Consider the following 9974-nt stretch of genomic DNA (forward strand, 5'->3'; position numbering starts at 1 on the left):
AACATTTTTCTTCATCCAAAAGGCCCCAAATAAGAAAATTCCTCATCCAACACCTTGGGGTTTTGAATTTTGTGCTTCAAAAGGGAGCATAAGGGTGGAATCAATGGTATCTCACACAAGTAAGTCCAATTTCATCATTCTTTGTTAAGTTTTTGTGCTAAGTTGGTAGTTGTGCATAAATTGTTGTGTGGGAATTTATCGATGGAAAAGTTGTGGACTGTTGTGACTGAGATTGATTGGTTGATGAGAAATTCGACTACTTGTGATCAATTTTTGTGTGGCAAAGTGAGAAAAACAAGGGGAACTGCTGCCCAAAAGATTCTAGGAGTTTTGGTGATTGAATAAGAGTTGTGTAAGATTGATATGGGTCGGAAGAGAATTCATCCACATGCTGCTCATTCGAAAAAGGCCTCTAAGCCCTCATCCTCCACCACAACAAAACCCCATTTCAATAACACATCATTATAATACTATTAAAAAAGTACTATTGTATATGAGCAAGTCACACGCGGTAAGTGAAAAAAAAAAGCGCCAAAAATATGCCCAAGTCTTTTCTATAGTAGACTCCATTTTCATCTCTTCTGTCTCATTTTACTTCTCTCTTTCTCTTCCTGCTATACCCATTTCCCATCCCCTAGCTGTACCCATTTCCCGTCCCCTAGATAAAGCCAAGTAAAGACTCAAGCTAAGTTTCTGCTATACCCATTTCCCATCACTAGATAAGCTTGAGTCAAGTAAACAAGTGGAGCCTCGACGAAGAAAAAAAAATGGAGCCAGCTTAAATCTCAAGATATATGGTAAAGTCTGCTTCTCTATATTTTTTTATTTGAAATTTTGACTACATTTATCTTGAGAATCATTGCATTCACGAGCCCTGTTTGCATTAATTTAATTTTATTACTTTGTAAATCTGAAAGTTCTTTAATTCTTTCATCGGCAAATGACGCAAATGACAGGGGCTCGTGGGTCTTGTGAAAATGACGGGCTCAGGGTCGTGGGTGGCTCAGTCTCACGGAGGGGGTGGGTGGCTCGGTCTCGCGGAGGGGGTGGGTGGCTCGGTCTCACAGATTCTTGATAATCTGCATAATGGTCGAATTGAAATTAAAAAGATTTTAAAGGATTGACTTCTTCCTTGCAGTAACCGAATACCTGAAGCAGCTTTAATGGAACGATCTTACCTTCCAAGCAAGGTGTCAGAGATAGTTGCAATTTGGAGAGATGACCTAAAGAAGGTTAGGGTTCTACATACTTTATTCATCATTAAAGATTTTGGATCATGTTACTGATATATGCAATGGACCAAAAGTGATACGAACTGAAATATGGAAACATTATGGATCGTCCCATTTTTTCAGCTCCACACATTGAACCAAGGAATTTGTGTGTTGAGTATACTTGCTAATGAGTGCAGGTCAGTAAGAAAGATGCTGATTCATTAGGTGATGTTTGACGACTGGGATGTTTCTCTTTCCCTAGAAGCAGAAAGTGGAAAAAACAGGCATGACTTCTTTTTTTCCTCTGATTTTTTATTGTGTGCATGATAGGTGTTGAAAGTTTTATTGCAATAGTTGGATAAACCGTTTATGCTGTCTACTGATCATTTATTTGCTCGTAATAGTGGATTGCCATGGATACAATTTGCAGGTGCAATTATCCTCCTGCTGAACTGTACCCAATCTATGCTCAGAAATCAACCACCAACCTTCTTGAGAAGTTTAAGAGCATGCAAATTGATGAAAACGATGATCCAACTGAACATGGACTGCATGATCATGATGTACGAAATGCCAACTCCATACAGATTTTTCTAGTGTTGCTAAAATTCTTGAACCGAAAATTGGACAATATTGTTATACCCTTATCACTTTTCATCCTCCTGAAACCCATAGGGCCAATTATTATTATTTTTTTTTACTAGCCCTTATCCATATGGTTATAGTTATGGTAATACATTTATTTCTAATTTTAAGTAGGCCATAGGTATGATAAAGATATCACAGAATTGGACCATTACAAACATCACCTTTTTTATTTTAAATCTATACTTATTCAGGGCTGAGGCAACTGAAGATGATAGATTTGGAGCTTTAAGTAGGTCACTGTATGGTCTCCTGAGTTGCCTAGGTCTTGTTTTCTTTACTCTCATATGTGATAAGTTTCAATTCTTGTATTTGATGACCTTATTTAGTTTATTTTTCCTTTTCTCGTTCTCTGGTCTGGAGATTGTCTGTTATATTTTTTGGGTTTCAGTCAGTTTTGCTCAGAGTTGTCTTCTTCAATGGCGGCTCTTAACATTTCAACAAGAATGTCTCTCCTCAAACTCAAGAGGACCCCTGATTTTCTACCGTCCTCCAAGAGCCTTAGACATTTCCTTGGATTTCAATCCAGACCCAGAAAGAAACGGGCCCAGAAGAACCATGCATTCACTGTTAGATCCATGACGATAGCCGAGGAGAGATATCGAGGCCATCTCAACTCGCCTAATGGCCTTGCGGGGAGCCCTGTATGTATACTTTCCGTTTTGGGTTTTGGTTTTGAGTGGCTATGACTTTGTTTGTTTTTGTTGTTTGGTTGCTAGGAAATTTGGGAAGCCTTGTAATAACGTAAACGGAGATGAGCTAAGCCTGTTTCCATTTTTTTGAATTGATTCTTTAACTGTGGTCATTCCATTTCGTTTTTGGAGTTGTTAAATTCACCCTATTGGGGTTTTGTTTTAAAGAAATGTTCTCTATATGGTAATTGTACAATTTTAAGGGACTGTTATAAGGTTACATGTGTATATATATTCTTTCCCTTGCATGGTTTCTGGAAACATATAAAGCCATGGTGAATTTTTGAAGTGGATGTGCATATTATTATTCATTTTTTGTTAATTCTTATTTAAAAAAGCATTATGTAAACTTGAAGTATTCATAATTTTTTTTTTTTTCGTTTGGTTTTCTTCTTTTTCAGGACAAGTACTCTCTTTATGATGATCAGTCCATTGAATATTACTCTATTGGCCAGGCAAGGGCGACTCCGAACAGTCGAAGAAAAACGAAGATAGTTTGTACAATTGGTCCCTCCACAAGTACAGATAAAGACTGGGAAGATATCAAGTTTGGAGTGGACAACCAAGTCGATTTCTATGCTGTCTCTTTTGTAAAAGATGCTAGAGTGGTTCATGAGTTGAAAGATTATCTTAAAAGTAAAATATTATTTCTATCATCAGTTTGTTCAGTACCAGTTATTTGACTCCAGTTACTTGTTTAGAACTAATTTTTTAAAATCTCTTTTCTAGGTTGCAATGCAGACATTCACGTGATTGTAAAAATTGAAAGTGCAGACTCTATCCCAAATCTTCATTCAATTATTCCTACATCTGATGGGGTTAGTTCCAGTGTCTCTTTGTGAATCAGTGGTCACTTATTTAGTCATAGATTATATCTTTAGTACACCTATCCACCCTTCAGTGATCATTGTTGGTACCGTACCCCCTCTCTCTCTCATTATTTTATTCAAAACATTATCCAAATCATTGAGAAGGATAAGGAATTACAGAAAAAGAGCTAAACCACATGTTCAGTTCTGCTAAAGAACAGAAGAATTCATATCTTTTTATTCCTCATATTAACAAGTTTATTACTAGGCAATGGTTGCTTGTGGGGACCTTGGAGCTGAACTTCCGATTGAGGATGTTCCTCTGTTAAAGGTAAGACAAGGATTTTAGTTATCGTTTTTATTACTTCTATATCATGCACGTTGTAGAGAAAGTTGATGACATTTATACTTGAGAGTATTAAAGGATTTTGAAATATTGTGGTTTCGATAGTTTTTTCAAGTAATATTATTTCTGTTTGGAATCTCTTTTCCTGGTGGAAGACTCCTTTTCACTTGCTGTGAACACTACTTAGTATTAGTTGCTGATTAATTCTTGGACCAAGTTGGGGAAAATCAAATCCATTCACATTTTTTTTCCTTACTAAAAGGGAAACTCATTCACAAAGTGAGGCTAGAAAATAATTCTCAGCTATTTATAACATAGGCACATCTTGAGGTAGACTGATAAAGACGTGACTAACTGCTAATCATTTGACTTATTTAAGGAATGCTACACACTGTGGCTTTGGGAAACAGTTTGAATAACCATATGTAGAACGTTTTATTCATGATGTAGCATATCGTATCATTGAAAATATATTGCCATCCCTGCCATCCCTGCTCAGTGCATGCAGTGTATTTATCTCCTTTTCATGTCTTTGGGCCCATATATATATGTATATATGATAAGTTCATCTTTTCAAATGATTATTATTTAAAATACTGAAGTTAAAATCTTGAATTTGTCTCAGATTTTGTCATGAATGAAATTTTCTTGTTACGTACAGGAGGACATAATTAGAAGGTGTCAGAGAATGCTGAAACTAGTTATTGTAGCAACAAACATGCTGGAGAGCATGATTAATCATCCTACGCCAACAAGGGCAGAAGTCTCTGACATTGCAATTACAGTACGGGAAGGTGCTGATGCGGTCATGCTTTCTGGAGAAACTGCCCACGGAAAGTAAGTTAACTAATTCATTTGGCCTTGGGTGGCCTCTTAATATATTTCCAATGTGCAATGGCTATTGAAAAAGTATTATCAAAACTCAATAAATATGTTTGTTTTCTAAATTTTTTGCTTTCTTTGTAGTAATGTGTATCCCACCGAAATAATTATAGTAGTATTCTCTAGTTAAAAAAATGTTAATGATTCTTAGACACTTTAGAGTTATCAGTTATGTATGACTTTTTCCTCTTGTTTGATACAAATTTTCTGTCTTGTCATTTCCTTTCTTTTATTTTACATATCTGCCGTCTAATTTTGTGATTATAACAAAGATATCCATTGAAAGTTGTCAAAGTAATGCATACTGTGGCATTGAGGACTGAGTTAAGTCTACCAATTAGCACTGCTCCTCCAAATCTATTGAGTACAGATAAGGTATCTGCAGATCAGTCTACCTACAAGTTTCATGTATTAAGTTATTGATAATATTAAAAAATAGGGCACACCTATATATAGTAGTAGATGAGTATTTTTCTTTATTTTGTCGCTGTTAAAAAAGTTGAGAGGCAACCAGAATATTTGTATTTCAATACCGTGTGAATAATAGTTTAATTATATAGAGAATAACTAAAAATTAATCATTTTCCTCTTGTTCAATTTGCCAGCGCTCGAAATCGAAGCTTTTCATCTAATGCCCCACTGATTGAGATCTCTGATGCTCAGATATTGTCGTTCCAGATGTGAGTCTTTTTCCTTTTTCTTTTTTCTTTGTATAAATGTAGTTTATTTATTAATTGGGTGCTTATCATGAATGGATACAAAATATTAGATTAAACCCTGAAACTAGCTGTAATAAGTCTTTAAAGAGAATTAGATGAACTAACTTTTTTCCTTCTCATCAGTGATAAAAAAAGTACTTAAAGAACAAGCTGGAACTTTTTAATTAATGGCATATTTCTGAAGACTTGATATGTGTTCATGTGTTGAGGTTTTCTATCAAGTTTTTGCATTTTTAGTTACTGTTTGGATAGCCTCATTTAAAAAACTTGTCAATGACTCTGTTTTTTAATTGTAATGTTGATTTAATTACGCTAATATTTTAAATGAAAGGTTTGTTTTGAATGCTTTTTCTTATGAGACTAAATATTTTTTGTTGTATTTTAGGTTGTGGATTTTTTTAAGTAGCAGTCTTTCTTTTTCCTTAGGAAACATTGACCTGACTGGTTAATTGCTGTTAATCCTTTGGTCAAATATTTGATATAATTGTTGTCATATTTAACCAGTGGCAAGAGAACGATGCAGCAATCTTAGTAACAAGAGATATAATTGGTATTTGTCTACTAGGAGATACCATCTTAGTACCTACCTACCATTTTTGAAACCTTAAACATTTGAGTTAGTACCTACCTATAATCACTATTTTAATATGTTTGGTAAAATAGGAGAACACACAATATTTTGAGTAATTTTTCTCAGGAAAGAAAACAGATCTCTTTGTATTGTTTTTTTTTTTTGCATGTTTCATAAGTTATGAATGACCTTTATTAAGACATAAGCTATTGTCAGATAGTGCTTGCAAACTGGAAGTGACATCAAGGAAATAGTGTTTGAAGTGTTTATTGATAAGGAAGTTTTATACTGTATTTCAGATGAATCTGAATCTACTTTTCATGAGGCTTTTCTTAGTCGTCTTACGGAAACTGGTGCAACAGAAAGTTCATCTTTATGTGACCTTCCTAAACAGATGGAAGGTGATCAACAGAGAGCCTCTGAACAGACTAAGAACATCTTAAGTAATTTATTTGCTGCTGTTGACAATTTGTGGTATCTAAAAGATGGAATACATACTGTAGTCTTGAAAAAACTTTCAGAAAATGGTAAGAGCTATGTGGGTTTTACAGTTTTATTTTTGTATGATACTTCAAGCACTGATCTGTAGACTTATCTCAGTTTTTGGTGGATCCTACTTCATTTTCTAGGATCTTGCAGTCAAAGGACACCAAGTGAATTAGATAGAGAGGTTAAGAACTTGAGGGTGGCATTTAATGACCTGTTTTTGAAGCATAACACTTTCAAAGAAACTGCAAAGCCATCGAGATATTGATGCAAAGAATAAAGCCGAGCTTAGAATATTAAGAGGTAACTCCACTCTTTTTTTTGGTATAATCAATAAATAATGATACACATTCCATACAAATAAATAAGTATATAAATTAACAAGGTTTTTATTTTTATTTTTATCATTTTTCTAGTAAATCGGTCTTTAGTGTTTTTGATTCCCATCTTTTCAGTATAATGAAAAAAATAGGTTGGTCAATCTATGAGAAGCAATTTGGTATTTGTAACTTGGTCTAAAAATGAAGTGCCAGATTAGTATATTATCTTTTTCTTTTTAATGAATATGCACCATATTGGTACTCATAGGAATAACAACAAGATTTCTGCTCACAATTCTCTTTTCTTTATTCACTGTTCTGAAAATTATAATTTAAACTAGTTAATACACCTTGCAAGGTACTTAGGAATAACAATATCTCTTATTCAATTCCACCAAATATTGGAGAATACCAAAACATGACTCAGTTGTAAGTTTTGATTATACCAATGGAGCTAACTTTTTAAGCTGTTCTTTTTTACTCCAATAGTTGGTATGTATTATGTGCCTTTAAGTAGTTCTCATAGTTTTTTTAATATCGTGTAGCTAGAAAATTATGCGAAAACTGAAGAAGCTAAAGTTGAGGAGCTTATAAAGGCAGTTGCTGATTCTGGTGCCAAAGTAATAGTTGAGCAGCAGTTGGGGAGATGGCACTTAATTTCTGTGAGCGTTACAAGTATATCACCTTCTATTGTGTTTTTTTATTGATTAACTTACTAATTTGTTGCACTACTGGTGCTGTTTCTATGGTAAGTCAGCTAGCATTTAATAGTACTCAAATTTTTTGAATTTTTTCCAAAATTCTCTAACAATATTCTTATTTGTGTTATAGTTAAAGCTTAACAAGCCAAACCTAGATGACCTGGGACATGTTGATTCAGTTTCAGTAGAAGAAATTGGTGGTGCTAAGGTACATAAATGTTTTGTGAATCAGGAAACGATAGCGATAGCAATTGCAATATAAGTATCCGGGTGTGACTCGAACTTCAGACTTTGTGTGAGCAAACCAAAGGCTGATTTTTTGAGCTACCACCCTTGGGTATTTTGTTCTTGTTGTTTTTATTATTTATTTTTCCTTCTAATCTCATTAATATTTTCCATAATGTAAATATAGGTCATTGTTGTGAAGAATGAAGAAGGTGGGAACTCTGTAACCACTGTTTTATTGCGAGGAACCACAGATAGCATTCTAGATGACATTGAAAGAGCAGTTGATGATGGAGTAAATACTTACAAGGTAATTTCGACTAGTTTTTCTTTGTGTATCGATCTTTATTTAGAAGCAACATTAGGTATCTTTAATTGTTTATTACAATCTTCTTAGGATGGTATGACCGTATGATCCATACAGAGTAGGTTTTTTGACAGTACTTGTTGCATCAGACATATGAATTGGAAACTTATCTACCCCACTAACCATTTTTATCGGGTACTTTTCCTGTTAGGTTATGTGCAGGGATAGCCGAATGGTTCCTGGTGCAACTGCTACTGAAATTGAATTAGCTAAGAGAGTGAAAGAGTATTCATTTAAAGAAACAGGGTAATTTGTTTGTTTCCACTTTTTTTTTTTTTTTCCCAGTTTTTGTTTGTCTTGTTTCCCATAACCTAACTCTAAACACATTTCCCACTTCCAACTTAGAAAGAAAGAGAAACTTTGGGAGAATAAGAGGAATAGCATGGGCTTCATATAGGACCTCTAATAGCCATATTCACATTCTACTTGTTAATTTGGATGCCATACTTGATGCCCTGTTGGTTACCTATCACAGAGAGAATTTTGCCAAAGCTATTTACACATCAATGCTATGTTTGTATTGAACTTTACAGAAAGGAATTAACCTTGCTAGGTCTTTAGAGAAGAAATAAATGGGGATAGAAGTTAGTACAAACTGTATGAATTGTTTCTTCATATTGGTTCTTCTTATGGAATATAGGGTGATAAATTAGTTAGTATGAATTGTCCTTTCCCTTTCTTTTTCTCCTGAGTTGTATAGGTCTAGTTTCCTGGTTTCGTTTACTCTCAAATGTGATAAGTTTCAATTCTTGTATTTAATGACCTTATTTGTTTTGTTTTTTCTCTGAAATTAATTTCTCTCTATGTTCTTTGTTCTTTTTGTTTTTCTTCATTTATATTATTTCTTTATGGGAGTGATTTTAGTAACAATAAGAAACTAGCTTTTGGTGTTGAAGAGAACGACTTTCTGATCATCCCTTGGTCATTTGTTTCTATGTTTTCTGCTTTTGCAGTAGCAATTGAATCTTGCTGTTCTATGCTTTTTATGTGTTGATAATTGAGTAACAATTTTATTTTTTGAACAGGTCAGTACGTCAGAGCTGTCTTTCTACATTTATGCTTCGAACTTCCTAGAAATTTCATGATCTTCCTATGCATGAAGGTTTTGAGTTTTTCTCTGTTTGTGGCTTCCTAGGATTGGATCTTTAAATTAATGCTCTTTAAATTAATACATGCAGGTTCTGAGTTTTTCTCTGTATTTCTTGTTTAATTTTAGAGGGAAGAAGCAATATGTTTTGTTGCTTCAGTCGTTGTTTTGCATGGTAGTACATCTTGCTATACTCTGCTGTTTCCTCAAGTTTTGGAGTTATTACAAATTTAATTTAAACTTGATATGCTTATAGGTGGAAACTAGCTTAAGTCTTATGTTCTTAATAATAAAAGGACTTTTTTTTTAAAATGTGCAGGTATATTGAGATGATTTCTTTGGAGCAATTCTTGACAACATTTGTAGTTGAGGCCTTTAGAATTGAAGAATGTATTTCACTAATTTTTGTATACATTTCTTGTTTTGTATTTAGTGATAAAGGAATTTGAATTGGGCATAAATTATGTTGTAATATGATTTCTTAAGCCTAGACTAGTAGATTAAATATTGTAATTACATTTTGAGTAATTAATAAAAATCTATTTATGCTACCTTATTTGGCTTCAACTTTCATATTTGTTTTCCTAGTTTTGTAAAAGTAAAAAAAGATTATGTTTCTCTAAGCTAATATAACACATGTGTTATACTAAAGTGTAGTATAACACAAATAATGTGTTATACTAAAGTCTAGTATAACACAAAAAATGTGTTATACTAAAGTGTAGTACAACACAAATTTATAAGTATTGAAATGTGTTATATAATCGACTATAAATAACATAATTAAACACTTATCTATTTATTAAAATAACACAGAAAGTGTGTTATCGTTGACAGTACAATAACACATCTGTATAACACTGATAAAGTGTTATGTAAAGTACCCTGACCTACGATAACATAGTCGGTC

The 9974-nt window shown here is 33.6% G+C and overlaps 1 protein-coding gene across 11 annotated transcripts; it reads left to right on the forward strand.

Moving 5' to 3' along the window:
* The first annotated feature begins 503 nt into the window (after positions 1-503).
* Positions 504-9615, forward strand: LOC133803126 (pyruvate kinase isozyme G, chloroplastic-like). 11 transcript variants are annotated; one of them, XM_062241078.1, is made up of 22 exons: positions 506-797; positions 957-1046; positions 1139-1232; positions 1412-1498; positions 1645-1777; positions 2054-2091; positions 2223-2503; positions 2953-3187; positions 3281-3369; positions 3629-3691; positions 4368-4543; positions 4861-4963; positions 5194-5268; positions 6178-6405; positions 6508-6667; positions 7230-7359; positions 7516-7593; positions 7798-7920; positions 8129-8223; positions 9003-9079; positions 9156-9239; positions 9384-9615. In XM_062241078.1, exons 5-13 carry the CDS (start codon positions 1680-1682, stop codon positions 5218-5220), a joined length of 1110 nt encoding a protein of 369 aa, XP_062097062.1. In that variant the 5' UTR covers positions 506-797; positions 957-1046; positions 1139-1232; positions 1412-1498; positions 1645-1679; the 3' UTR covers positions 5221-5268; positions 6178-6405; positions 6508-6667; positions 7230-7359; positions 7516-7593; positions 7798-7920; positions 8129-8223; positions 9003-9079; positions 9156-9239; positions 9384-9615. The 11 variants fall into 11 exon arrangements, with proteins under 11 accessions (XP_062097068.1, XP_062097062.1, XP_062097061.1 ...); XM_062241077.1 differs by having other exon boundaries at positions 9194-9239; XM_062241084.1 differs by lacking the exon at positions 9156-9239 and having other exon boundaries at positions 504-797; positions 4875-4963.
* The last annotated feature ends 359 nt before the right edge of the window (positions 9616-9974 follow it).

The sequence above is a fragment of the Humulus lupulus genome, chromosome X, assembly GCF_963169125.1.
Source record: "Humulus lupulus chromosome X, drHumLupu1.1, whole genome shotgun sequence".
Taxonomy (NCBI): Eukaryota; Viridiplantae; Streptophyta; class Magnoliopsida; order Rosales; family Cannabaceae; genus Humulus; species Humulus lupulus.

Bases quoted from the DNA above. Each gene is read 5' to 3' on its own strand.
- LOC133803126 (XM_062241078.1), top strand. From the start codon at position 1,680: ATGCTCAGAAATCAACCACCAACCTTCTTGAGAAGTTTAAGAGCATGC. The intron at 2,092-2,222 runs GTAGGTCACTGT...TCTGGTCTGGAG, and splicing joins TGATAGATTTGGAGCTTTAA to ATTGTCTGTTATATTTTTTG. The intron at 3,370-3,628 runs GTTAGTTCCAGT...GTTTATTACTAG, and splicing joins TTATTCCTACATCTGATGGG to GCAATGGTTGCTTGTGGGGA.